The sequence below is a fragment of the Dendronephthya gigantea genome, unplaced genomic scaffold (genome assembly GCF_004324835.1).
Source record: "Dendronephthya gigantea isolate DGI-Jeju-01 unplaced genomic scaffold, DenGig_1.0 000352F, whole genome shotgun sequence".
NCBI lineage: Eukaryota > Metazoa > Cnidaria > Anthozoa > Malacalcyonacea > Nephtheidae > Dendronephthya > Dendronephthya gigantea.
The window spans coordinates 1-23616 of NW_021163362.1; the positions used below are offsets into that span (position 1 = coordinate 1).

The 23616-nt window shown below is 35.9% G+C and overlaps 2 protein-coding genes across 2 annotated transcripts; one reads left to right on the forward strand and one right to left on the reverse strand.

Annotated features, from left to right (window-relative positions):
• Positions 1-1368: 1368 nt before the first annotated feature.
• On the reverse strand, positions 1369-3689 carry LOC114542456. Its single transcript, XM_028561996.1, has 5 exons — positions 3501-3689; positions 2736-2878; positions 2102-2218; positions 1667-1787; positions 1369-1403 (listed from the first exon to the last, which is right to left on the reverse strand). The coding sequence occupies exons 1-5, from the start codon at positions 3679-3681 to the stop codon at positions 1369-1371; spliced, it is 597 nt and encodes a 198-aa protein (XP_028417797.1). The 5' UTR covers positions 3682-3689.
• A 10-nt stretch (positions 3690-3699) lies between these two features.
• Positions 3700-8973, forward strand: LOC114542455. The gene is made up of 5 exons (XM_028561995.1): positions 3700-4282; positions 4396-4503; positions 5248-5460; positions 6127-6955; positions 7254-8973. The coding sequence occupies exons 1-5, from the start codon at positions 4097-4099 to the stop codon at positions 8465-8467; spliced, it is 2550 nt and encodes an 849-aa protein (XP_028417796.1). The 5' UTR covers positions 3700-4096; the 3' UTR covers positions 8468-8973.
• Positions 8974-23616: the final 14643 nt, after the last annotated feature.

The window sequence follows — 23616 nt, forward strand, 5'->3', positions numbered from 1 at the left end:
AGAAATATTTTGCAAATGTCTGGAGTTTACCAATGGCACAAATATAAATAATAATGAGGATACCTTCTTCTAATGTTAACAATAATTTAATGTTGGGCCTGTCCTTTTTTCTACAATACTGACATGGGTGTACATTACATATATAAGCCTAATAAGGCCTCGTTTACACTATACTGGAATGTTATAGGAGTGGGTTACATCTAGATATTGATGGACTGTCAGGATTTTTAATGTCAAAGACTGAAAAAATTATGGCAAATCTGTCAAGCTTACATATGCATTTGCTACTATAGTCATTAATTGCTTCTTTAACGGCAAACGAAAATCTCGTGATGCGAGGCGAATCCGGTATAGTGTAAATAGGGGCTAATTTAAATCAACAGATAATTTAAAATAAAGCAATAGGATTTAAATAAATACTGGTACATATAATATATTACCTATATATGGGTCGTATAAATAAACGTTTCATATATGATACTTAATCATTTTTTTTGTTCAACAATTTTTTGCTGTTTGCAGCACTTGATAATATTGTTTATCTTCGTTGTCATCAGGTTCCTCACTTCTTTTTGAGTGACCCCAATTTCTGTTCCACATAACCTAATAAATTAAAACAAATAACACATTCCAATTAATTTCAACTTGTGCAACTGTTTCATAGTAGTTGAAGTTTCATAAAGTTGGAAAATCACATCACATCACAAAAATAGTTTAACATTTGATAAATTTTGTTCATAAAATATAGTAAAAATGAACAATGATTAAAATACTTATGTACATACTGCAAAGACTATCCACTTTCTCAGCATCAAGTTGGGGCTTTGCTTCTCTTTCTTTATGTGCATTGCACTTCCGGCCAGTCACAGAATGTGTGCACAGCACCTCCCTTGACCAAATTATTGGAAGTGCTGAATAAACAAAATCTTTGGCAGATAGTTTACTTGATAAGACTCTCTTTTGCCCTTTGCTTATTTCTACACCCGGACAAAGCAGGATCTAAATGAAAGCAATAAATGATAAATATAATTTCACTAACAGTGGTGCCCTTACAAATGCTATTACCTCCAACCATATTGTCTGGTATAAAAATTGGTCTATTGTTGTCACATAATTATATTTGAAGAAATACCAGAAACATTCTACTGCTAAATTGACTGAACACTCAGTAAATTATTATGCGTATAAATGTGGACATGACTTACACTGTCAGATTCACTGTCTGAACTGGAAGCTTTGTTAGCAATGGTAACAGTTGGTGAAGATGGACGTTTTGAAACATCTTTAATTGTGTCAGGGGCACCAATCCCCTGCTGTTTGCATTGAATCCAACTGAAGCTAACTGATCCAATATTCCCACTGAATGCTTTAGTTGGGTAACAACATCTTGTAAATTTGCATATCTATAATATAAATCAATCTTAATTAAGTAGAGAAAATTGAAGCTAAAGTTTTAAACATATAAAAAGAACCATCATTATAGTTAGGCTACTTATTAAGTTTTTAAAGCTTGTTATAAAGACTTCAGCTGAAACATTTTGGTATAATATATTTAATATTATCTTTATAAAATTTCAGTAAATAATAATCCTGTTTCAACACATTCTGACTTAGATAATCAAATTAATATTAATTTTGAAAAAACTGACATATGATATCATTGTACCCTTCATATCAGCAATTTGTCTTTTCAATGACTCGATTTCCCTGTCTTTCGCATCAATTACTCTTCTCATGTTATCTACCTCTGACCCAGATTCATCATCAGAAGATTGTGGAGAATTGCCCTTTATGAAATTAATAAAAATAATTATTCCATCAGCATTTCAAACCTATACCCAGAATCAACTAAACTGGTGCATTCAGGCTTACAGGTATTTAACCTGAGCTCTTAAATTAGTCCTCTTAAGTAGTTGTCATAAAAAGCAAGGTGGAAATAAAATTGTAATCTTTTAAAAGGAATAGGAATATTTTATTTATTTTATAATGGTGCTAACCCATAAAGTAGCAAAACTCTTCACTGATCAGTAAATGATCTGGTGTTAATTATTGTCAATGCTCATAAATATATACATATACAACATATAACATGTATCGGTACCTCAAAAAAAACATTAGGCTGCTTTCCCCTCACTTTTTCCTTCAACATGGCAATATGTTCATGTGACATAATGGAATTTGTCACCTTCTTTTTGGCAGTTTTTTGCTTCTTTGCAGGCTATATTACAACATGAAAATACATGTTCATGTAAGACACACCCTCAATCTACAGTACAAGGCTATATGTTTTAACACAGAATAAGGGCATTAAATATACAAGATCAGATAAAATATTTAAAGTGGGTAAAATTGAATAGCTCTACCAAAACTCAAAGTTTGCTTTTTAATTGATTCAAATATTTGTCTTTTATTTATCAAAAACTCACAAAAAGAAATTATTCCATTAATTTACAGGACATTTCAACTGAAATAATGAACAGTAAAATTCTCTACTGATATAGACAGACTACAGAGTAAACTTGCTATATACACTTGGCACATCAATGCTCAAATCTGCCTATTAATAGGTTAAAAACAGTAGTTCCTTAACTAATAGGACTCTTCCACTGGCAAGGATGCAAAATTGTTCAGCACCAACTTGATAGTCAAATATAGCATTTTTCTTATATATAGTCAATAAGTTATCGTCAGACAAGTTCGCGAAGTATATTTAAATAAAATAACAAGAAACTTACTGCTTCTAATGGTTGTTTATCATCTCCATAATCTAAGCGATCACTCCTCTTGCCATTTCTTTGCCCCCTTCCTCTTGAAGGTGTCTGTGTTGTGCCAGTGCTTAGATAATTTTTCATCACCTCACAAAGGCAATTATAATCATCTGTTGGATGGAACAAGTATGTGAGGATCATGCTACAATAATTTTGTTTTGGCTGAAAAAAAACTTATGCAACCTTGAACGTTTACAAGTGTAATAAAAGCTGGAAGTGTGGTGGCAATTGTATTGTTATAAAAAATATAATTTTTTTAGGGATGCAGTATAATAGAGCTACATTCAGATATCCTAATTGAGAAATTTGGATAAAATAAATTTATTAAACTTTATAAAACAGATCATATACACTGCACCTTCTAGATCGGTAGAAAACAAAGTTTCTAAACATGGCAAATTTATGATCATTATGCAAGCTTCTATATATAACACATCCTGTGCGTGGAATGCGCGCCAAATTTAAATAAATAAACCGGTAGTAAAACGACAGGCTGACGCCATTGCCATGACCAGCTATATAGAATAACATAATATACAGCTGTAGTTGAATTATTTTCCGTCTTATCAAACAAATAATTGTATATATCTATAGATTTCATCGCGTTAATATTAACATAAGAATACATAACATACTTTCAATAATCTTTCAAAGACTATAACAGAATGTGTAAAGTCAAGCTTGCCAGGGAATTAAAGCTTACCCTACATAGCTACATAAAGTCAAACTTACCATGGAATTTTAGTACTCGAGCAGCGTAGGTTTTAGTTGCGCATCCTAAATCCAGCGGGAACTTTCCATGCTTGTTAGCCCATTTTGAATAGTCCTTCGGCTGTACTGGCCAACGTACTAGGATTTCCTTCTTCATGACCCAATCGTTGTTGTTAAAGGAAGACTCATCCTCGCTTATCATCCAATGACTTTCCCCACATCACAGCTACTGTCTTCACAAAACTCGTACATAGCAAATTTCATCGTCATTTGGCAAAAATATTGCTTTAAAGTTGAACTTTTTTATCGTAAATATAAAGGCAATCGAAAGACGCTGAAGTATTGAATGTCAAGTGTCAACGCAAATTACGCATGTGGGCCATGTGGCATGCATGGAGTGCTGGGAAATGTAAATGAGGTCATACTTGAAGACATTGATTGGTCACAATCGACGCGTTGCCATGGGAATATCCAATCAGAAATACTGATCTGATTAGTTAATGACCACACTGCCACAATAACACAACGAAAAATTCCACAACAATACTGCTACTGCTCTGAAAGATATTTTATGTTTGTATGGCGGAAACCTTAATTATTTCTTAAAAGTCTTTAAAATGCCTCATAGGGGCCCATACAAACAATACGAAGTAGATTCAAGTATTGCAGTTCCAAAATCTACTTTACATGACAGGCGTAAACGGCGTTTAGTAGAGGTTAATATTGATCATCATGTCGAAACTCATCCTTATCCTTTGGCTTTGAATAATGAACAAGTATATTTCGATGATTACGATTTGCAGGTACAAGCTTCGATATATATTTAGCGTTTATGTAAGAATGTTCTTGTTCAAGTTTACTTTGTGAACAGGGTTAATAAAAGTCTAATAATTTAAACCCTTTATAATTTTTACAGGATAACCATGCTCCTGACCCTGAATTAAATGAGACAGAGGCCCATGAACCCCAGGGGGAGGACCTTGATAATATATTTGATGAGGCAGAAACTGGAACAAATATGCAGGTACATATATGTATGGCTGTTCTAATTTTACACTTGTCAAAACATCACTTCACCTCTATTAGTCAAAATGTTTTATTGATATTTTTAAGGCAAGTCAAATTTATGTGTGAATATACTTTGACTGAGTTTTAAACCTGGGTGACATATAGCTGGCTATATATTTCAGTGTACCTTGTGGTGTACTCTGGTGTATCCACTCCTGAAGTCAAGCTTAAAATTTAAACAGTTTGTTCTTGGATTTTTTGACCTGGTCTTGAAATGAGCCTGGGGCTGAGCATTTTCACATGGGGATGTTTCGACTCCAGTGAACTCAAATAAGACTGGAAACCCTCACATACCTACAAGCATGTTCTGCCATCTTGAGTCAGAGAGTGTGCATTCCAGTCTTATTTGAGTTCATTTTTTTACTCTGGCTTGTTTTGACATGGCTTGAGATGTATTGACCTGGGGATGTTTTATACACATTGAAATGTTGATATAAGTCTTTTTTTGTCCCTAAATGATATTGTCACACAGTTTAGTTACAAGCTAGTGATGATCAGCATTTTTGAATTGATACCATACCACTTCGATACTTGTATCAATACCAAACTTTGATACCGTGGGGATTTATTATGAGTAGTATAATTAGGAGCTGATCAGTTCTTGCCTATTTAGGCTGCTAGTCTATTAATCTCTCGGTTTAAGCGTTTGGTGAGACAACTTTAATTGAAATAGCCTTTGTTTATCTTTTTCCTTATTTAGCAAGAAGGCTTACTGAATGAAAACCCTCTTTATCAAGGATCTAATGTTACTACAGCACAATGTCTCCTTCTCGTAATGTCGTATGTAATCAGACATCATCTTACACATGAGGCACTACAAGATCTGTTGGTTCTGTTGAATGTTCTTTTACCAGATTCTATACCAGCAACGAAATATAAGTTCTTCAAAGCATTTAATTGTGGTTTATTTCAGGTAAAATATCTACATGTATATATATATGGTTCTGACGCATGTCTATATGGATTACTGTATTTCAGTCTGATATAAAATTTTGTAGTAACAGTGAATCTCAATGAGATCTTTGCCCCATGTATATACCTCCAATGAGATCTTTGCCCCATGTATACCTAAAGCCGGTTTTTCAAGGAGCTCTGGGTTAGCTTGTCCCCAGGTTAACTTAGAAAATTAAAAGTAAACTTTCTGACAGCCTGTTTATAAATAGCAGTTTACTTCTCTGAAGTTTTGTTTAAAAAATAAACAGAGGTGTTAAAATACGCAAGCTAAAACAGAAGCCCATATTTTAACTGAGGGTTAGTCCTAATCCACCTTTGAAGAACCTGGGCCTGATTATACGCTTTATTCAAAATAAAATATCACTGGAGTTAAACATAAAAGTGAAATAATATATAGTAGGGCACATAAATAGTACTGGTTCAGTTAAACTAATTGTTGCCGATAACTGGACTAACATAGCAGTAGATACTAATACTCTAGTTTAACCTACATGGGTATTTTGGGGACCTGAGGCGGTCTTTGGTTAATTATTCAACATTTTTGCTTCACAATCACTACATCAGGATTCATTTAAGATGGCCTTTTCCCAAAATACCACTGATCAAATTGCTTTTCATTTTTCAGATTCACTTCTATTGTCCAATGTGTTTGTTTTACCTTGGTGAAAGCAGAGTGGAAAGAAATTGTGAATCTTGTGGGGAACTATTTAATGTTGATGAGTGTACCAAGAACGGCAACTATTTCTTATATCTACCCATGAAACGTCAGATTGAAGACTTGCTTGGTGAGGAAAAATTAAGACAACATTTAATGAACCGTCTCACTAGGAACAAAAATTCCACGGGTGTCATCTCTGACATAACATCTGCAGAACTATATGGCAAGTTAGCAGAGAATCATAACTTTTCTGGCAGTCATGATTTATCACTAACGTGGAACACAGACGGAATTCCTGTCTTTGAATCGTCTAATTATGCAATTTGGCCAGTGCAAAGTGCAATTAACGAGCTGCCTCCTCACTTACGAGAGAAGCACATCCTTCTGCATGGCCTCTGGTTTGGAACAACAAAACCAGCTATGAACACTTTTCTTAAGCCATTTATTGAAGAATGCAAATCCCTTGAGACAGTTGGTCTTAAGTTTGAAAATGATGGACAGCAAGTAAAGGTTTTTGCGCACATTCTCAGTGCCGATTCACCAGCAAGAGCCATTGTCAAAAACTGTAAACAGTTCAATGGTAAACATGGATGTGACTGGTGTGAGTTTCCCGGTGAAACTATTGATAATGGTGGTCCGCCAACCAGATATTATCCTTACAGAGGCCCTCCAAAGATGCGAACAGCTGAAAAGCAAGTTGAATATGGTCTTCGAGCAATCCAAAAAGGCGAGGATGTCAAGGGAGTCAAAGGACCATCCGTTGTTGGAATTCTACCTTCTTTCGACCAAGTTCGGGGTAAAGTATACTTAATTATTTCCCAAAAGTTCTTCCAGGGGTCTGTGCGTCTAGTAAGCGTCAGTTACGCCATAGATAACTGGTAAATTAAAAATATACTGTACATGTTTTTCTTCTTTTGGTAGATGTGATTTTGATTGCGTTCTTTTGTTGCCCAATAGTCTTGCCCAATTCAGGGACCCCTTGCCAAGTAGGGTATTTGCCCACGGGTGCCTCGATAAAGCATGCATTGAGCATTATGTTTTGTGGACTAGCACAGAACAAACTTTGTTAACTCTTTAAAAATATTGTATTGCAGGGGTTGCTGTTGACTTCATGCATTGTGTCTGTTTGGGTGTCACGCGTCAGTTTGTAAACATGTGGATGGATAGTCGACAGCATGAGAAAAGTTTCTACATTGGTAGAAGTGAAGAAGAGATCAATGCCCGACTATATTCTATTGAAGTTCCTGGGGAAATGAGCCGTGCACCGAGGTCGATTAGTGATAGAAATCACTGGAAAGCATCAGAGTGGAGAGGCTTCATTTTCTACAGTCTCGTTATACTCCGTGGCATACTTCCATCAACACATCTAAAGCATTTCTTCTTGTTTGTTTACGGCGTGTACTCTCTCCTTGGTGATTCCATCACGGAAAATGATATCAATTCTGCAGAAGGTTGTTTAACAAAGTTTGTTATTGAAGTTGAAAAATTGTATGGCTTGAAATATTGTACATTCAACGTGCATCAGTTGATCCATCTTGCTCAGTCAGTTCGAGATTGTGGCCCTCTTTGGTCTTCTGCAGCGTTTATTTTTGAGTCGAACAATCACACATTGCAAAAAATGTTTCACGGTACGCAACATATTCCGAGACAAATTGTAGAGACATACGTGATTACCAAAAGGATTCCTGTACTTGCTAAGCAATACATCAACGATGAAAGTTGCCCCGCTGTTTACCAACTGTTTCAGAAGTTGAGAGATGTTAAGTCTTTTGACAACGATGTGTCCCTAGCAGAAGGTGTTCGAGGTGTTGGCAAAGGAAGAGCTATCCAGCTCTCTGCATCACAAGTGCTCGCTGTGCAAAATTTGATTGGTGTTGAAGTGAAAAAGCGCTGTGGCTTGATGTATTCCAGATTTGTTGCAGATAAGAAATTGTACTCAAGTATACATTATGTTCGAGCAAAGAGACATGTGAACAGAAATGTAGCATTTGAACATGGCCAGTATAGATACGGTATTATTGTAGGTCTTCTAATAATTAAACCAGAGTGTTTATGCACTATGGAAGAGTTGCAATACTGCAAATGCAGTACTTATAATGTTGTGTTGGTTCAACCAAAGATTGAGCATGGTAGAGCGCTGTACAGAGACCCCGATTTTAATGTGGAAAGCTTTTTCCTGAGAGAAGTAGAGCCTGCTGCTGTACAAATAGCAATTTATCCCAATCAAATTAGGAAGAAGTGTATTTTGATGAAATTGGAAGGGAAAAAATACTTTTTTCCACTTCCTTATGACATCAATGACAATTGATATAGATAGGATGTAAATATATGTAAATAGAGATATTGTAGTGTACGTAATGTAATTTTTAGCGACACGTTTTCCATTTTATGTATGTTATATATTGTACAACACTTTTGAAGAATGGTAGATAATTAAAATTTCCAAACCTGGGTTTGTTTTTTGTTGTTTACCACTATTCTACCTATTTTAATTACCTTTGATAAGTAAGTATTACAAGATCGTCAAGCACTATATATAGGCAGATAAAATTGTCAAAAAGATGGACGGGACATGTTTTGAAACCTGATGGGTTGATTTTAATCCACTTAATAAATTTCCTGCATCACATTTTTAACAGACATTAGCTGTACTAGTAACTTGTTTTATAATATCTCTGAAGTAATAACAAAATCGGGGATTTATAAATAAGAAAAATGGGTGACACTATTTACCCTGAAAAACCGGAAATTCCAATCAAAAAAACATGCTGTGAGACTACTATTATGAGTAATTTCGAACAGAAATTTCGGAAAACAAGGGTGGATTAAAATCGAATTACTATGAAATATGCACAGGAATTATAACAGGAATATTAGTGTCCATAGGAATTTTAATAGGAATATGAATATCCTATAGGAATTTTAATAGGAAAATGAATATCCTATAGGAATTCTCATAGGAATATGTATATCCTATAGGAATTCTAATAGGAAAATGAATATCCTATAGGAATTCTAATAGGAATATAAATATCCTATAGGAATTCTCATAGGAATATGTATATCCTATAGGAATTCTAATAGGAAAATGAATATCCTATAGGAATTCTAATAGGAATATAAATATCCTATAGAAATTCCTATAAAAATTGAATTTCCTATACGAATTCTTATAGGATCCTATAGGAATTTTTCGTAAGGGGTACCACAGAGTGTTTCCATATAGGAATTCTGATCTAAAAAATTAATTGTTATCATTGAGATCTGTAACAATGAGAAATAACTGAACCTAAAACGTTTGCAGAATGCGCTCTGCTTTCGTAAAACGAAATCACGGAAAAAAATCGGAATTGAGATTATAGTGACTTCCAGGATTTGCTGGCAATGGTCACATCGAATGGTTTCTTCAAAGACAATTTAAAGGGCAATTTAAACACAAGTTCAATACACAACCGACACAAACCTTTATAAGCGTTTCATCATACGAGGAACACAATAAAACATTTTCTGGCTAAAGAAGAAAAAGTTAAATTATGGTCGTTAAAGTTTAGGATATAAAGACAGCAGTGAAAAATAAATTAGGGCGTGCTTACCTTCCAATCCCTGTTAGTGATGCCATTTTCATGTAAATGCTAAAAATACGAAACAGTATGAATAAAGTTAGTTTAGTTCAGGCTCCTGCAGTAACACTGGATCAATAACAGATGATCCTTAGCTTCGTGTCATTAAAAGCTCCAATCTCTTCGTGATATTTTCTATAAACTTTAGTCATCGCCTGTGAATAAAATATTCCAATTTGTTTAATTCATTCTTCGAAGGCTACACATGGCTACATTCCCGCTAAACGACATCCTCACCTGAAGGCACATTGCTTTCATAGTTGGTTTAGTTGTCAATAGGAATCAGTGATACAGATCGTTAGACAACTCTAGCCTGAAAACAAAATAGAAAAGTCGATCGAATCTTGAATGGTTTCATCCATGATTCTATACTTCTCTACTACATTCTGCAGGACAAATAACATTGCGTGAACTGTGCAGCAATAAAGAGAATAGGGGGAAGCCAGACAGAAAAGCACATGGAAAGTAATTTGAATATTTGCAAACCCTGATAGATAAATGTCGTGGACTCACACATTTGTTATCGGCGTCTCCTCGTCGTTTTTGTTCCAACAAGACTCTCAAATAATAGTCACCTGATAGCAGAGATACGTTACTGAGTTTGATTCCTATCGAGGAATAAGGGGGGGACGCTTTATGAAGAACTGTTAAAAAGCTAGAGCAGTTAGGCTTATCAATAACCTGTTTCAGTTCATCAGCTAAACATTCATACAGGACTTCAAACTAAAGGTGATTCCAAAAGACAACGTAGTTTCCACTCAGATCTTTTTCCATTGCAAATGCGTGCAAATCAGATTCGAGTGCCCCAGAAGTTCCTCTCGCGTCTGTCACATTAAAAACATAAGAAATTGTTTCATACTCTTTTACGAGAACAGTTTAGAGAAAGAGGTCAGGACTATTGAATTTGTCTTGTTATACTCATAGCGACAGGAAATCCTCCATTACATTTCCATATCCTATATTTTCAACGGAAACTAACCTTAACTTCGAGACTCACCTTGTAATTCCAAATCAGGTTGTACGCTGTCAGATCTTGACTGAATCTGTAAAAAAGATCCGCTTAAATATCATTGCTTTTTCATCTTTCAAACGACTAAAACATTTTCCCATTTTCTTAATACGAACACTTACTTGTAATAAAAAAACTGGATTTAAATTCTCACATCTTTCCTGGATTTGAATCTTATTTTTGTCCTCCAATGTGAGAGATATCCTTCAAGTTGATTCCTCAACGTTCCCCTCGTTTTTCCAGAGCTCTAAGACACAAGTATAGCACGTGAAATAACAGGCTTATACGTACATGCAAGCATGCATTATGAAATTTTGGAACACGATTGTTGATTTAAAACGTACTTCTGCAAGCTTTACATTGTCACGAATTGATAAACGATCTTCTTCAGTCTCTGGTGGCTGAAGGAAAGATAAAAACTTTCTAACAAAATTGTTTCTTTACAAAAAGGTTTTACACTTCTGAATGAATTACCATTTAATTATTTCCTCAGTGGGGCAGTTGGCACAGTTTAAGGATGAATGATGGAGTTTAGTTACCAAAGCAGTTGATACCACTTAGTCATGAATACGATTGGTTAGTCAGAATCACCTCAATGGGTTTATGTAAATAATGGCCCTCGCAAAAAAGTTTTCAAAGATTTCTTACTTCGTCAGGGCTTTCAAGGTAATAGAGCAAACCAGCAGGCTGTGAAAATCGTATTCAAATTTATTACATAATTGTTTATGAACCAAAAATTATGAACAAGAAATCTCGCATTTAAACTTTCTTGTATATTTTAGACATTAAAAACTATAACTACTTTAATACGAACATTATTCTCGCAAGTAATGCCATTGCTGTTGGATGATGCTATGCCAACAATAATGATTAAAAAATACTTATGGAGTATGCTTGTTAGTCTCAATTGAACTATTTACAGATAGCTAGTATATAGAGGATTATAAAATCACAAGTTTAAGATGAATCTGAGAATGTTGCTAAAATACAACTCTGGTCCTGCGGATGGAATAGAGGCTATACCTCTGCAACAATTTTGTTTAATTATCACACTAATTTGCACCTGTTCAATAGCGAACGTTTTATCAGTGCTTTGCGTAAACATGGCCATGCGTAAGCGTTTTGGTAGAGCGCCTCGGCAAGCGCCAGAACTTGTATTTTTGCCGCGGTTCTTCATCAGCTTCCTAAAGTGAAGTTCTAACTAAATATTAACAGATGATTTTAGGCACTTCACACGATGCAGGAATATTCTTGAGGTTTAAAGGGTCTTAATTTCGAGTGGTATTATACGCACTTCAAATTCAAGCAGGGAACAGTTGATGGAAAAATGAGTCAACTGTACGTCTTCAGTGACAAGAGCATTGCACCGGCATCGCAAAAGCGTAGGTTTCGATTCCCGCCGGAGGATCTATAGTTCACTCATTTTTCCGTCATCTGTTCCTGGCTTGATTTGAAGTGTGTATATACCTCTCAAAATTAAGACCCTTTAAAACCTCTTAAATATCAACTGAACTAATATGTACATTCATCACGGCTAAAAAAATGCAGAGCGTTATAAATGACGTTCGTCAAAGGCAGAAAATTCTCAATGGATGAATGAATGAATAAAACGTACCTCGATTATCGCCTTCAGAACCATGCCAGCACTTTCACAATTGTTGTCGACGGATGCTAAATTGTTGAAGAACGAATTCAAAACCACGATTGGTAAGAACCATTAGCGGGGCAATAGTAAAACATACATAAGCGAAGAAATGGTAAAAATTGGTACTATTATTTAGTTTGTCGTAAACCTACCTGGAACAATCGATAAATGCAATGACCCATTTCTAGACAAACAAATAACAGACTTCATGAGTTGCTCCTATGCATGGGTCAAGCTAGTGGACGTGGTAAACTTCACCAAAAAGGTAAAGAGAGAAGGCTATTTAATCAACTCTCAACCTCAGTAAAAGAGCCATAAACTACCAAGAAGACAAGTTGAAAAAAAGCTCCTCAAATTTCTTTGTAGCATACCTGCAACTTTCTCCAGTAATTTCCCAAACTGTTCATCATCTGTTGTCTCACTAAGAGGAATATGCAATAGTCGATTTATTGTAACAGACTACATTGAGTTGATTCAAAATATTGGAAGCAATCACACCTTACTATTAGTTTACATGAATGTCCAACTTCACCCCCGTATTATTTTAATATATTGCAAAGCAACTAGAACAAACTGTAAGGAGGAACAAGAGCAAACGTCAGAAAATCAAGCAATCCACTTATAACTAAAACCCCAGTAGAACGAATATAGAAGAAAAGTTTTCATGGTTAATCTATTTCTTGTGTTTAGTTAGAAAGGTAGTTCAAATTAGAAAGGCAGTTGCTACGAATCACTTGCTGGGTTTTGCAAGGGAATTTCTCTTCCAAAACAAAGCTATATACATACAAGAGGGATGGAAAAATAAAATGCAAGGGTTCAGCATAGATTATAGGCAACCAACACCGCACATCTTACCACATTTATCGTGAGAATTTCCAACAAACTGCTTAGAAATTTTTCAGAGGATAACAAAGAGCTTTTGTTTATCTGTTCTTTCGAATGTCATAGTTATCGTGCGTTGGCTATATAAAAAACAGAATTGGTTTCGATAAAATTGGATCCTGTTAACATTCAGATTTCAAAGTTGGCTGAGTTTATGTGGATTGCAAGTTAAAGGGAACACTAATGACAGTGACAGATTTGGCAACATATTACCAGGAAATTCATCGTTAAAGTGTTGGCGCTTTCCTTTATACGGAAAAACGGCCAGACCGGTCCTATTGTTGATCTCGGTACAGACAGATTACTGGTATTTTAGAGTGTTTCAAGAACTCTGCGTTCAAGTATATCGTTACTTGCATCTGTCTAGCGGAAATTTCGCAACTATATTCTTAACGAACTCTATTTTAAATTTAAATATGACCGGTCTGACCATTTTGGCCGCTTAAAGGAAAGCCCTCTCCTGCATCAGAGCACACAGCATGTCGACAGCGGCGTGAGTCACGGCTTCATTATTCCTCTTCAAAGCTTTCACAGTTTTCACACCAACCTTCTCATAGAAGCTGTAGAAACAAAACAGAAACACGGTCTAGAGAAAGTGAGCTGGTTGAGTAAACAGCGTGTGTTATGGTTAAAGATAAACGTTTCTCACCTACTGAGCGTTGTGAAACCTGCTTTGGATCCAACCTAATGTCTCAAAGCGTGAAACAGTGCTTCGAGATCTTTATCTGATATTTTGTTTTGGTCTCCTGCAAATAGACGAGACATTTTAACTATTTTATGTATATATTGAACACCTGTGAAGGTAATAGCAGTCAGAATATGTATATTTTAGGGTTGAACACTAAATATATTTATTGGCAAAGATATACCTTCGTGAGCAATGAGCATTGTGATTGCATTAATGATAAGTCTTTCTTTATTCTCCGGGAAAAGTCCTTACAAAATATTTAAAATCGTTTGAAATATATATTGGAGTTTAAAAGACTTAATATTCCAGCCGTACTTCTGGCGAGAAAATTTCAAATCTACCATTTCATGGATTCGGACCCAGTCAACTCAGCAACCAGAGTTACCGCAGCGTAGTCCCTAGGCCTCTTAACGTTCCTTATACGCGCGAGGCGGGAACTGAGAGGCCTAGAACAAAATGTTTTGTATTTTGGCTAAAGTGGGGACTTTTTGTCCCACTTTCTGTATTGAGGTCAGTTTACGATCCACGACGCGGTTAACTGGCCTTGTTCGACGTCGCTAGTCAAATATTTGCTTGAAATAACCTACGGGATATTAATTATACTGTCAGGACTTCGAAATATTCATACAAACGTTTCAATGTCATTTGCTGTCGACGCTATCGACTATCAAGTAAACTCGAGTCCATACGTACATGGTTATGATTATAATAAGCTTCAATCTGCCAATTTAAATTATTCTCCCTTCCTTTATATTATTGTTGTAAATCTAGGTCAACTAATGCATACTAAAATATGCAGAAAACTAACGTGCGTATGAAAAACACGTGAGTGGAAAACAGCCTTAATCCAGATTTTGACAGAACATTAAAACTCAGTAAAAATGCAATAATATTCTCTACACAGGATTTTGTCTGCAGAAAAGTACAAATAAGAAATTGTCAACTTACGTCATGGGTGACTGCATGAAGTAGACCGCTGTAGGAAATATTGCAGTTAAATCTCTACACATCTTCGAGAGAATATTAGAGAAAAACCCGAAGGCGTTGCATGTTCATTACTCCAGTCATCGTTTAAACCTTATTGTTGCCAAAGCGTGTTCAATTCTTCCAGTGAAAAATATGTTGAGTCAGGCACAAAATATCGCCAGCTTTTTTATCAGATTCCCTATCCGCTCACAGTATCTAAGTAAAAAGATGAAAGAGTTTGGTTTAACCCGTAACAAGCTCGCAAGCCTTCCACACGAGATGTGTAGAACGAATAAGATCCCGCGATGGTTGTTTGGATGCATTCAAGTTATCTACGAACACTCAATTTTATGCAGTTTGGAGGATCGCAGGAAGGGCCATTTCCTAGATTAGCTAGTGACGCACAGTCTCATTTTGCAACGTGGAGAAATTTGAATTTATGGCTGCTCTCATTATCACCCAACATGTTCTGGATCATACTTTGTCATTGACGGTCCAATTAAAGAAGAAAAAAAAATCGATATTGCGGAATCAATAAACCAGATTAATCTTTTAAAGGATGAAATGGCAAAAACGTGCCTCTGTAGATTATTCCACAATGAATACTACGACAAGCTGTTGGAATTAGCTAATAACTCGACGTGGCTGAGTGTTTTCCCCGGTATGTAAAGCTCAAACAAAATGTGATAATCATCGTACCAGTACAGCAGGTGGTTACAACAGATTAACAGTAACCATTAAGAGTCGTGCATAGGTCACGTGATAACGAAACATTCTGAGCTATCAATGAACAATTGTAAAGGTTTTATTGTAACTCATAGGAAAACCTAAGCATATTTTGTAAAATCTATTATATTACGAGTGTCTTTCCCTAAGTCTACCGACCCCTGAATTCCCACGCTATCGTCACCCTGTAATAATAAGTAACGTTGCAAGTCCTCACCTTAACCACAAGGATTAAATTACGTAATTCGAAGTGCAAAATTGAGATTACCGGTTTCTGAGTTTACCGGTTTATAATGCTCAGTATTTAATAATCCGTAAGACCAATTTATCATTATTATTACTTGACTTACGGATTCATTAAGTTTATCCTCGTCTTAACTCAAAAAGTTTTAAAGGACTTGCATCCAGAAGGGATTTACCAGAAACAGGCTAAATTAAACAGATGTTGAGATTATTGCACGATGATGATTCGTGATCTTAAAATTGCTACCTTTTGAAACCTTCACGAGTTAATAAGCTTGACTGTTCCCTGTGAAAGAAAAATTGGTAAATATAGTCATATTAAAATATATTTTCCTCCATATTGCAAAGGTAATTTCGCTTGCCTTCAGTTTTTCCTTGTGTAAACAGTGTCTTTGGAACCTGGTACGACATCAATCTGAAACGATTGTAAAATGAAAAAGCTAGTCTAAATCAAAGATCTCTTTCTTTCTGCTTCCCCTGCCAGTCATGTTAGTAGCAATGTAAGGGATGGATAGTGAATGTTCTTGCAGCGAAATAAATTTCATGCAAAGCGAGTTTGAAGAGAAATTCTTACATAAAAGCGCTTGGTTCATATCTCGGCCTACGACTCAAATATCGAGTCGTTGAACAAATGCGAACCAAGATTCAACTTTTGACCGGAATCTGTAATAAAGACGAGGGTGAAGATCTGCCGTGTTCTGTAAGCAGCATCTTTTGTTCTGCGCTGTCTAAAATGCAGGCAGATAATTTGTTCATTTCGTAAATGCGCGAACAATGGCCGATCTGTTTTAACATTACAAACCTGACTCCTTGAGTTCGGTTTTCTTCATTTCAACATCATCCCGGGTATCTTCAATATTAGTTTCCTCATCTTCTCTACACGATGCGAGGCGATCTTTGACAAGATCTACAATCAATGTACGCTGTCTGTGCTCTTGCTAAGAAGTTCTGTTGTAGTTTCAAGGCGTTGTCTGGCTCCTTTTTAATGAGTTCGGCCATAAATCATCTGAAATACAACAATATCAATTTGACATTCCGCCAACAGAATGCCCAACCGAAACATTGAACAGGTTTGACCCATCGTTGACAAGTTGTGGGCGAAAACATTCAGAGCACAATTTGACTGAGAAAATAAATGGGCTTACCAAAGAGTTGTTTTGGAATTAAACTTTCATAAATCTCAGTCTTTCCCACCGCTGGTCGTCACAAGATGTTTGAGTCACAAGATTTCTGTACTGAGCATACGGTACCAGTGGCCTTTAAATCGCGGGTAAGAAGGTCAGATGCTTTGGTATCGAATTTTGTGTTTGGCACCTGGCTAGAATCATCTGCACGAGTTTTGCTATCAGTTGAAGAAGCCTGGAAATGACAAATACGTTCCTAAGAGCTTTCACTAGAAGAATATTAAAACTTGGTCGCTCTTGCAAATATATCTTTTGAAAATTCAGCAAGCAATCCCCGTGGCAATAGAATGACATGTGGACTTACTTTCGTAATAAATGGCACGAATTGTTTTCTTAACAATAGCGGACAGTTGACAAACCAGGATGGAATGACATTATCAGCAAGAGCTACAGTGTATTGAGAGTATCTAAGGTGAAACATATCAGTTCGTTTATATTTTAATCATTTTGACAAAACCAATAATAAAAAGTTTCAGATGTTATCGCGTTGAGCCAACTTCGATGATTCTGTGTAAGGCAAACATATTCCAAAGACTTGTTTCAACTGGATCGCTGTGAAGTTTTTGTACAAAGCACAAAGCTGTTACAATGCGATTTAAACGATTTAAAAGAATGCTACCAACTTTTCGCCGAATACGATTGTGTGTTTACACAACCTAGCTCTCTTTAGGGGGTACATTGATATTTTGTAACAGATTTCATAATTTACGTAACTTCAAGAAACATACCAGAGGGAAATTCTAGCAGTGGTATGGCAACTTGAGTCGTTGGCGAAAGTTTAGTAAACTTTTCCAGATATTGTGGGAGCAGTCTAAGGACAGAAGATTTAGTAATTATTACTTAAAAAATCATATATTTGTGAAGGGGTATCTCGCATCACAAGAGACGTTACGTTTAGGCTGGAGTTTATAGAAAAACGTTTCTGTAAATTCACTGAGCACATCATCAAGGCACGATTTCAAATATCTCCAAAGAAATAAACTTCTAAAACGCTGCAACTACTTAAATCAACTTCATTCTTACAAAGTGCTAATGGACATAAAAAACGTCTCAAATTCCAGACTATTTTAAGTAGCCATACCTTGCCATAACTGAAGGCATTTCTAACATACATATGGGGAGACAAGATACGCTTAACGTCGCGAAATGAGCAAACAAGTACGCATTAGACAACACTAGACGAAATATACAACAACGTTTAAGCAAGAACAGACAACCGCTGAAAATAAAGTCCCGCAGATTCTTACCTGTTCATCTTGACCAATAAAAAAGTGGTACGTACACAGCTCCGTTATTACCTGCACGTGTTACAATAAAATATCCAATTAAATCATTAGTATGGTATGATATAATTATGGTATAAATTGGTTATGGTATGGTGTGATATAATTATGGTATGATATGCATGGTTATGGTATGGTATGATTTCGTTATGTATGGTATGGTGTGATATTATTATTGTAAGATATGGTTATCGTATAGTATGATTTAGTTATGGTTAGTTATGGTCGAAGATCGATTTTTTTGCAGCGAAGCTACGAATAGTTTCAAAAATAGTGGAACATCTCGATTATCCTGAGACCGCAATCACCGAATGTTTATCGTTTTGGAAGAAGCTGCATAGCTTTCAAGCCATTCAACTGATTCAAGAGATATTCTCAGTGTCTTTGAACGATGGAGTCAAATCGTTGTTGAATAAAACTCAACGGGTGGAGAACGTCTGTCGGTTATGTTAATCAACTATGTGTTGTTTCAATATGTTTGCAAATTCAGTAATAAATGTTCATTTGAATTGTCCGCCTGCATGCCAACGATTGAACTTCCCACTCGCAGTTTTCATCCAATAATAAGCTGGCACGAAATTTCAGCAAGAAATTCTATAAAAGAGGAATTGCCTCATCCTCCAAACGAACAGACCCTTCATGAAAAAAAAGAGCTTCTCCATATGCTGTGAAAAGTCAGAGGGTGTTCTTACTTTCCCTCGTACTACGCCTTATTAGAAAATCATGATTATCCAGGAAGAAGGAAAAATTAAACAGATTGAATTACCTGAAATTACAGGCAATATTTTAATGGCCCTTTCTGTTGATATCAATAACAATGTTTACGTGCTAAAAACATACTGGTGAAGGATTCCTGTTGACGATATTGAACGAGAATTACAATGTAAAAGCAGAAGACAAATTAGATTTGCTCCAGGACAAAATATCTTCTGTAGTTAGAATCGCAATATGCAAAGACGATGATATCATCATCATCCAACACAGAGGCCTGATGTGTATGTTTGTAACAAGATGTGTCAATTGAAATACAAATTTGACAACGACTCAAGTGAGGCATTTTCATTGAGTATTTCCCAGCAGAATGAAATCATGATACCAACAAACGATCATACGGCAGTTCAAATACACACCAAGGAAGGAAATCTGAAGACAACAATAAAAGTCCCAGACCATCATAAAATTGTCAGAGTGGCATTTCACTAGGTTATTTGTAAAATATTGGTTCTAACCGTGGTAGGGGAAAAAATTCCTATTTCTTTCTGCGCTACCCTGAAGCAGGCGGGAAGCTGGAAACTCTTACCTTTTTTTGTAAAGTTGTCGATGTGCAGTATCCATATCTGGTATCCCATAATGGCCCTATTGTTGTTGTAAGAGAAGGAAACTTCACTTACCTATGATGAGACTCAATTGTTATAAACAACCATTTTCTGCCTAAAACACAGTAAATATACTACCGCTACTTTCCTGAAACAGTAACAGGAACCTTTCAATAACTAAAGTAAAGCAAACAATAGATGTTGCTAGATTTATAAAATTTGTGAGCTGTTTCATTCACGTGGTCTTGTTTCCGTTGTAAGGAACACAAGCGTAACTTATATTTAAATATTGATCCAAAAAACGTTCTTTGATCTTGAAATTAAATTAAAGATAATCATGTTTTTTTTCTATCGTTTTATGCCAAATTTTTCCAGGCTTATTTTTTCGGTGAAGCCAAAAAACGAATTAATAATTATGACGAAGTTTCTATCCCATGTGCATGATGATACGATTTTAATTCAACGCCAATGTTTCTTCATATGAATTGATTTTTGTATCAAATAACCGAAGACATGCGGATCTCGTTCAAGTAAACTTTCCTTTTCATAATGGAATATTGAGGGTACGTGACATTTTACTAAACCTTGTGACGATTTGCTGACAAGTGCAATTTTCGTAATTCGCGTGTGTGTGTACATTGACATATTCCAACTTCGCAGGCCAGGCTATTCTACCTACGCTCCACGACCCACGCTGCGGCGAAAACCCTGGTTAAGGCTGGTCATGTGATAGCGCAAAAATTTTTAATTAGCGGTTAGTTCATATGCAAGGGAGGGGCGGAAAAGGGCTATCTTTAAAGGCTAGTTTCCACTCAGGAAAATTCTCCTTTGGATCGGAGGGGACGGAAAAGTTTTTTTTGTATAAACGCCGCCTGAGAACTCAGCGACAAAAGAAATTTTACTGTCCATTCCGATCCAAAGGAGATTTTTCCCGAGTGGAAACTAGCCTTAAAGCCAGTTACGGGGAATCGAGGAAGGGAACGGGGGACGATAAAACAAGGAATAGGAAAAGCCAGAATCTTTAAAACTTTAAATCAAGGAATGAGAAAAGCCGGAATCTTAAAACAAAAAGATGGGAAGAGCCGAAATTTTTATAACAGGGAATGAGAAAAGCCGGGATCTTTAAAACAAGGATAGAGAAAAGCCGGAATCGTACGGCTGGAAGTTTGTAACTAAATTAGTTACTCAATTTATGCGCGAAATACAAAATATTAGGCATTTATAATTGGCTTTGGTTAGCTTTGTCGGGGAGCGATCTCTCCTACTTTTTCCTCGCCTTCCCCGACACAGCTAACCCAAGCGAAATATAAATGCCTAATATTAATACATAAGATATGCTTGAGGAGGAGGCTAGCATTAAGCATAGTAGAGACTTCTTCTGCTATCTTTCGTTAAGCAATAGGAGGTATAATATCGGGTCCTGTAGCCTTGTTTGGATTTAGCTCTCGTAATGAACCCAAAACGTCAGAACATGTAATCTCTCTAAAGCTGAATAAATTATCGTACCATTTATCTTAAATTTTACTACGCTATTAGTTGTGTGTAGGGTATTGAGCGTTGCATTTCAATACATGAAATCGGTGCTGTTATCAGAAAAATCCATAACTTATCTACTCGTTCACATATATCAAAAGAAGAAGATGGCAGCAGCAATTGAAAATGTAAACATGTTTAATATGTACCTCTCCAAAACCGACATCTCTCTGATATGAACATATCAAGTCAAGTCCGGAATTGCAAAGTTAACCCATCCCCTGCTAATGATGTGATTTATTGCAAGTGCGTGAAGAGATAAACAATTCTGATATCAACAGCCCGTGTAACTCAGGTATATTTACTAGTCAAGGCCCTGTAAAGGAGTTGGTGTGCATTTCATGCAAAACAGGTTATCTCAATTGTTTAAGGGTAAAGTGACCATGGCGGTCAAACCGCCATAGCTCTAAATCCTGAATTATCAAAGCTACAGTCTTTCTGAATTGCCTATATGGTTCAGAATGGTTGCTTTTAGGGGTGGTCACTGGAGGGTGAAATTATCATCAGTTTTATATTTTACAAGCAAATTATGTTTACCATTCCAGGTCAACTGCTAATTAGGCATAAAATTACTGATTCACCCGGAAAAGTCTAATTTTTTCTATTTTCTAAAAATGTTCGCAATATTATGAAAAAAATGCTTTTAATATATTTAGTATAAATTTCCAAAGAAATAACGATGTTTTGTTGCGATACGACATATTTCATTTCACTTAACCCCTACTAAAACACAATTTCAGACATATTTTGCAAATTTAATCGCTGTTTTTCGTCGTCCGTCGCAAACGCCTTCTAAACATGGTACTCTAACACGACTCTAGTTGACTAAAGAATTTTTTTAGCCATTGATTTCATCAATTATGTCGCCATTGCAATGGCATAATCCTCAACAACTCCACTTAGTCCACCTTCGTCACTCAAGCCATTTTCAATAATGTAGTAAATCACATCTGTAAGTCAAAAGCAATTGCTTGTCAATACAAAACAACTTTATACTGAAATATGTAAAGTAGAATGGATATAGAATAAAAACAAATTAAAAAAAAAAATGTTCGTGATATTGTAGCAATACAATCGACTTGCAAACTTCAACAAATGTTTTAATTCCCATCGACAGCTCTGGTGACGGGTTGCAAATTTTAAGTTTGGGAAGGTTTGACTTGGCTTTCTTTGATAATTTCCACTTGGTGAGTTTTTCTCTCCAAATGTTGCACTTTCTCTTCATGTCATAGATGTTTCAAAATATAAAGTGATTTTTTTTATAGAGATGAATGAAAGAGTGCAATGGAATAATGGTTTTCAGTCGAGGCCTAAAGAGAAGTCTTTCAGCACTTTTGTAAATAGTATAGCTAGTAATTTTCAATAAGTGACCGTAAGTAAGAACGGGTTCAAACGGCTCACTCCTTTCACTTACTTGCGAATGCCACTACAGAGAGAAAGATACATAAATATATGCGAGTGAATAATACTGATTATTACTGAAAATGAAAAAATGAGGAATGATCTAGCAACGGCTTCAGCCAGTGCTTCTTCTCTCAGCAATAAAAAAACTCCATAATTCGAAAACTCGCTAAAGTGCACAAATTAATGTTTCGAAGTTTTCTGAGCGTCATTTATTAATACCAGCAAAGTGGTGTTGAAGGTTTTGAGGTATACAATACTTCATCAAATTTAAATTAAAATTTAAATTACAATTAATTTATCCTACCTTTCATTTTTGCTATCGGAAACTGCAGTAGAACGAGATTGAAGCTATAAACACAAATTGAAAATACCAGTTACGGATTTTTGTTAAGCGTTGCAAAGTATTCTACAAACATCGTGCTTATAAAATGTCTCAATATTTTGAACCATGTTTCATGGTATTTGTTTTCAAGAAATAATAGATGGACAGAAGAAACAAAAATGAGGCTCACATCAAATCTCATAGTTGGAGAAAGAATAAAATTAGACCTCTAGATGTCACCCAACCAGGTTGATCTTTTTTGTTATTTTCGGAATAATTTTATTCATAAAAATTTTATCATGTTCGCTCTCTGTTGTCATTTCCTACCATCTGTTGAGACCTCTGTGCCGCTAGGCAAGCTACAGCGAAAGAGCACTGGCTTCCACTGTGATATCTTATCTGTGAAGTCTTATCAGTGCCCGTTTCGTTGAAGAAACGATGAACCAAGATTCAACTTCGCGTCATAAAATCTTTGAAACATCAGCCCGACTTTCTTCATATTTCAACTGAAGGCATTTCCGTGAAGTACTTTAGATAAAAAAGTCATTTATATCCGGATTGGGTTCCTCCTCCAGGGCAAGAGTCGTGCATTGACCACGTGATAACGAAACATTCTGAGCTCATCAGTGAAGGATG

What these genes read in the sequence shown, in the direction of transcription:
- LOC114542456 (XM_028561996.1), bottom strand. Translation starts at nt 3,681, where the DNA reads ATGATAAGCGAGGATGAGTCTTCCTTTAACAACAACGATTGGGTCATG. An exon ending in TCGAGTACTAAAATTCCATG is followed by an intron (nt 2,879 to 3,500) that starts GTAAGTTTGACT and finishes TCCATCCAACAG; the next exon opens with ATGATTATAATTGCCTTTGT. An exon ending in AGCCTAATGTTTTTTTTGAG is followed by an intron (nt 1,788 to 2,101) that starts GTACCGATACAT and finishes AATTTCATAAAG; the next exon opens with GGCAATTCTCCACAATCTTC.
- LOC114542455 (XM_028561995.1), top strand. Translation starts at nt 4,097, where the DNA reads ATGCCTCATAGGGGCCCATACAAACAATACGAAGTAGATTCAAGTATT. An exon ending in TCGATGATTACGATTTGCAG is followed by an intron (nt 4,283 to 4,395) that starts GTACAAGCTTCG and finishes TAATTTTTACAG; the next exon opens with GATAACCATGCTCCTGACCC. An exon ending in TTCTTTCGACCAAGTTCGGG is followed by an intron (nt 6,956 to 7,253) that starts GTAAAGTATACT and finishes ATTGTATTGCAG; the next exon opens with GGGTTGCTGTTGACTTCATG.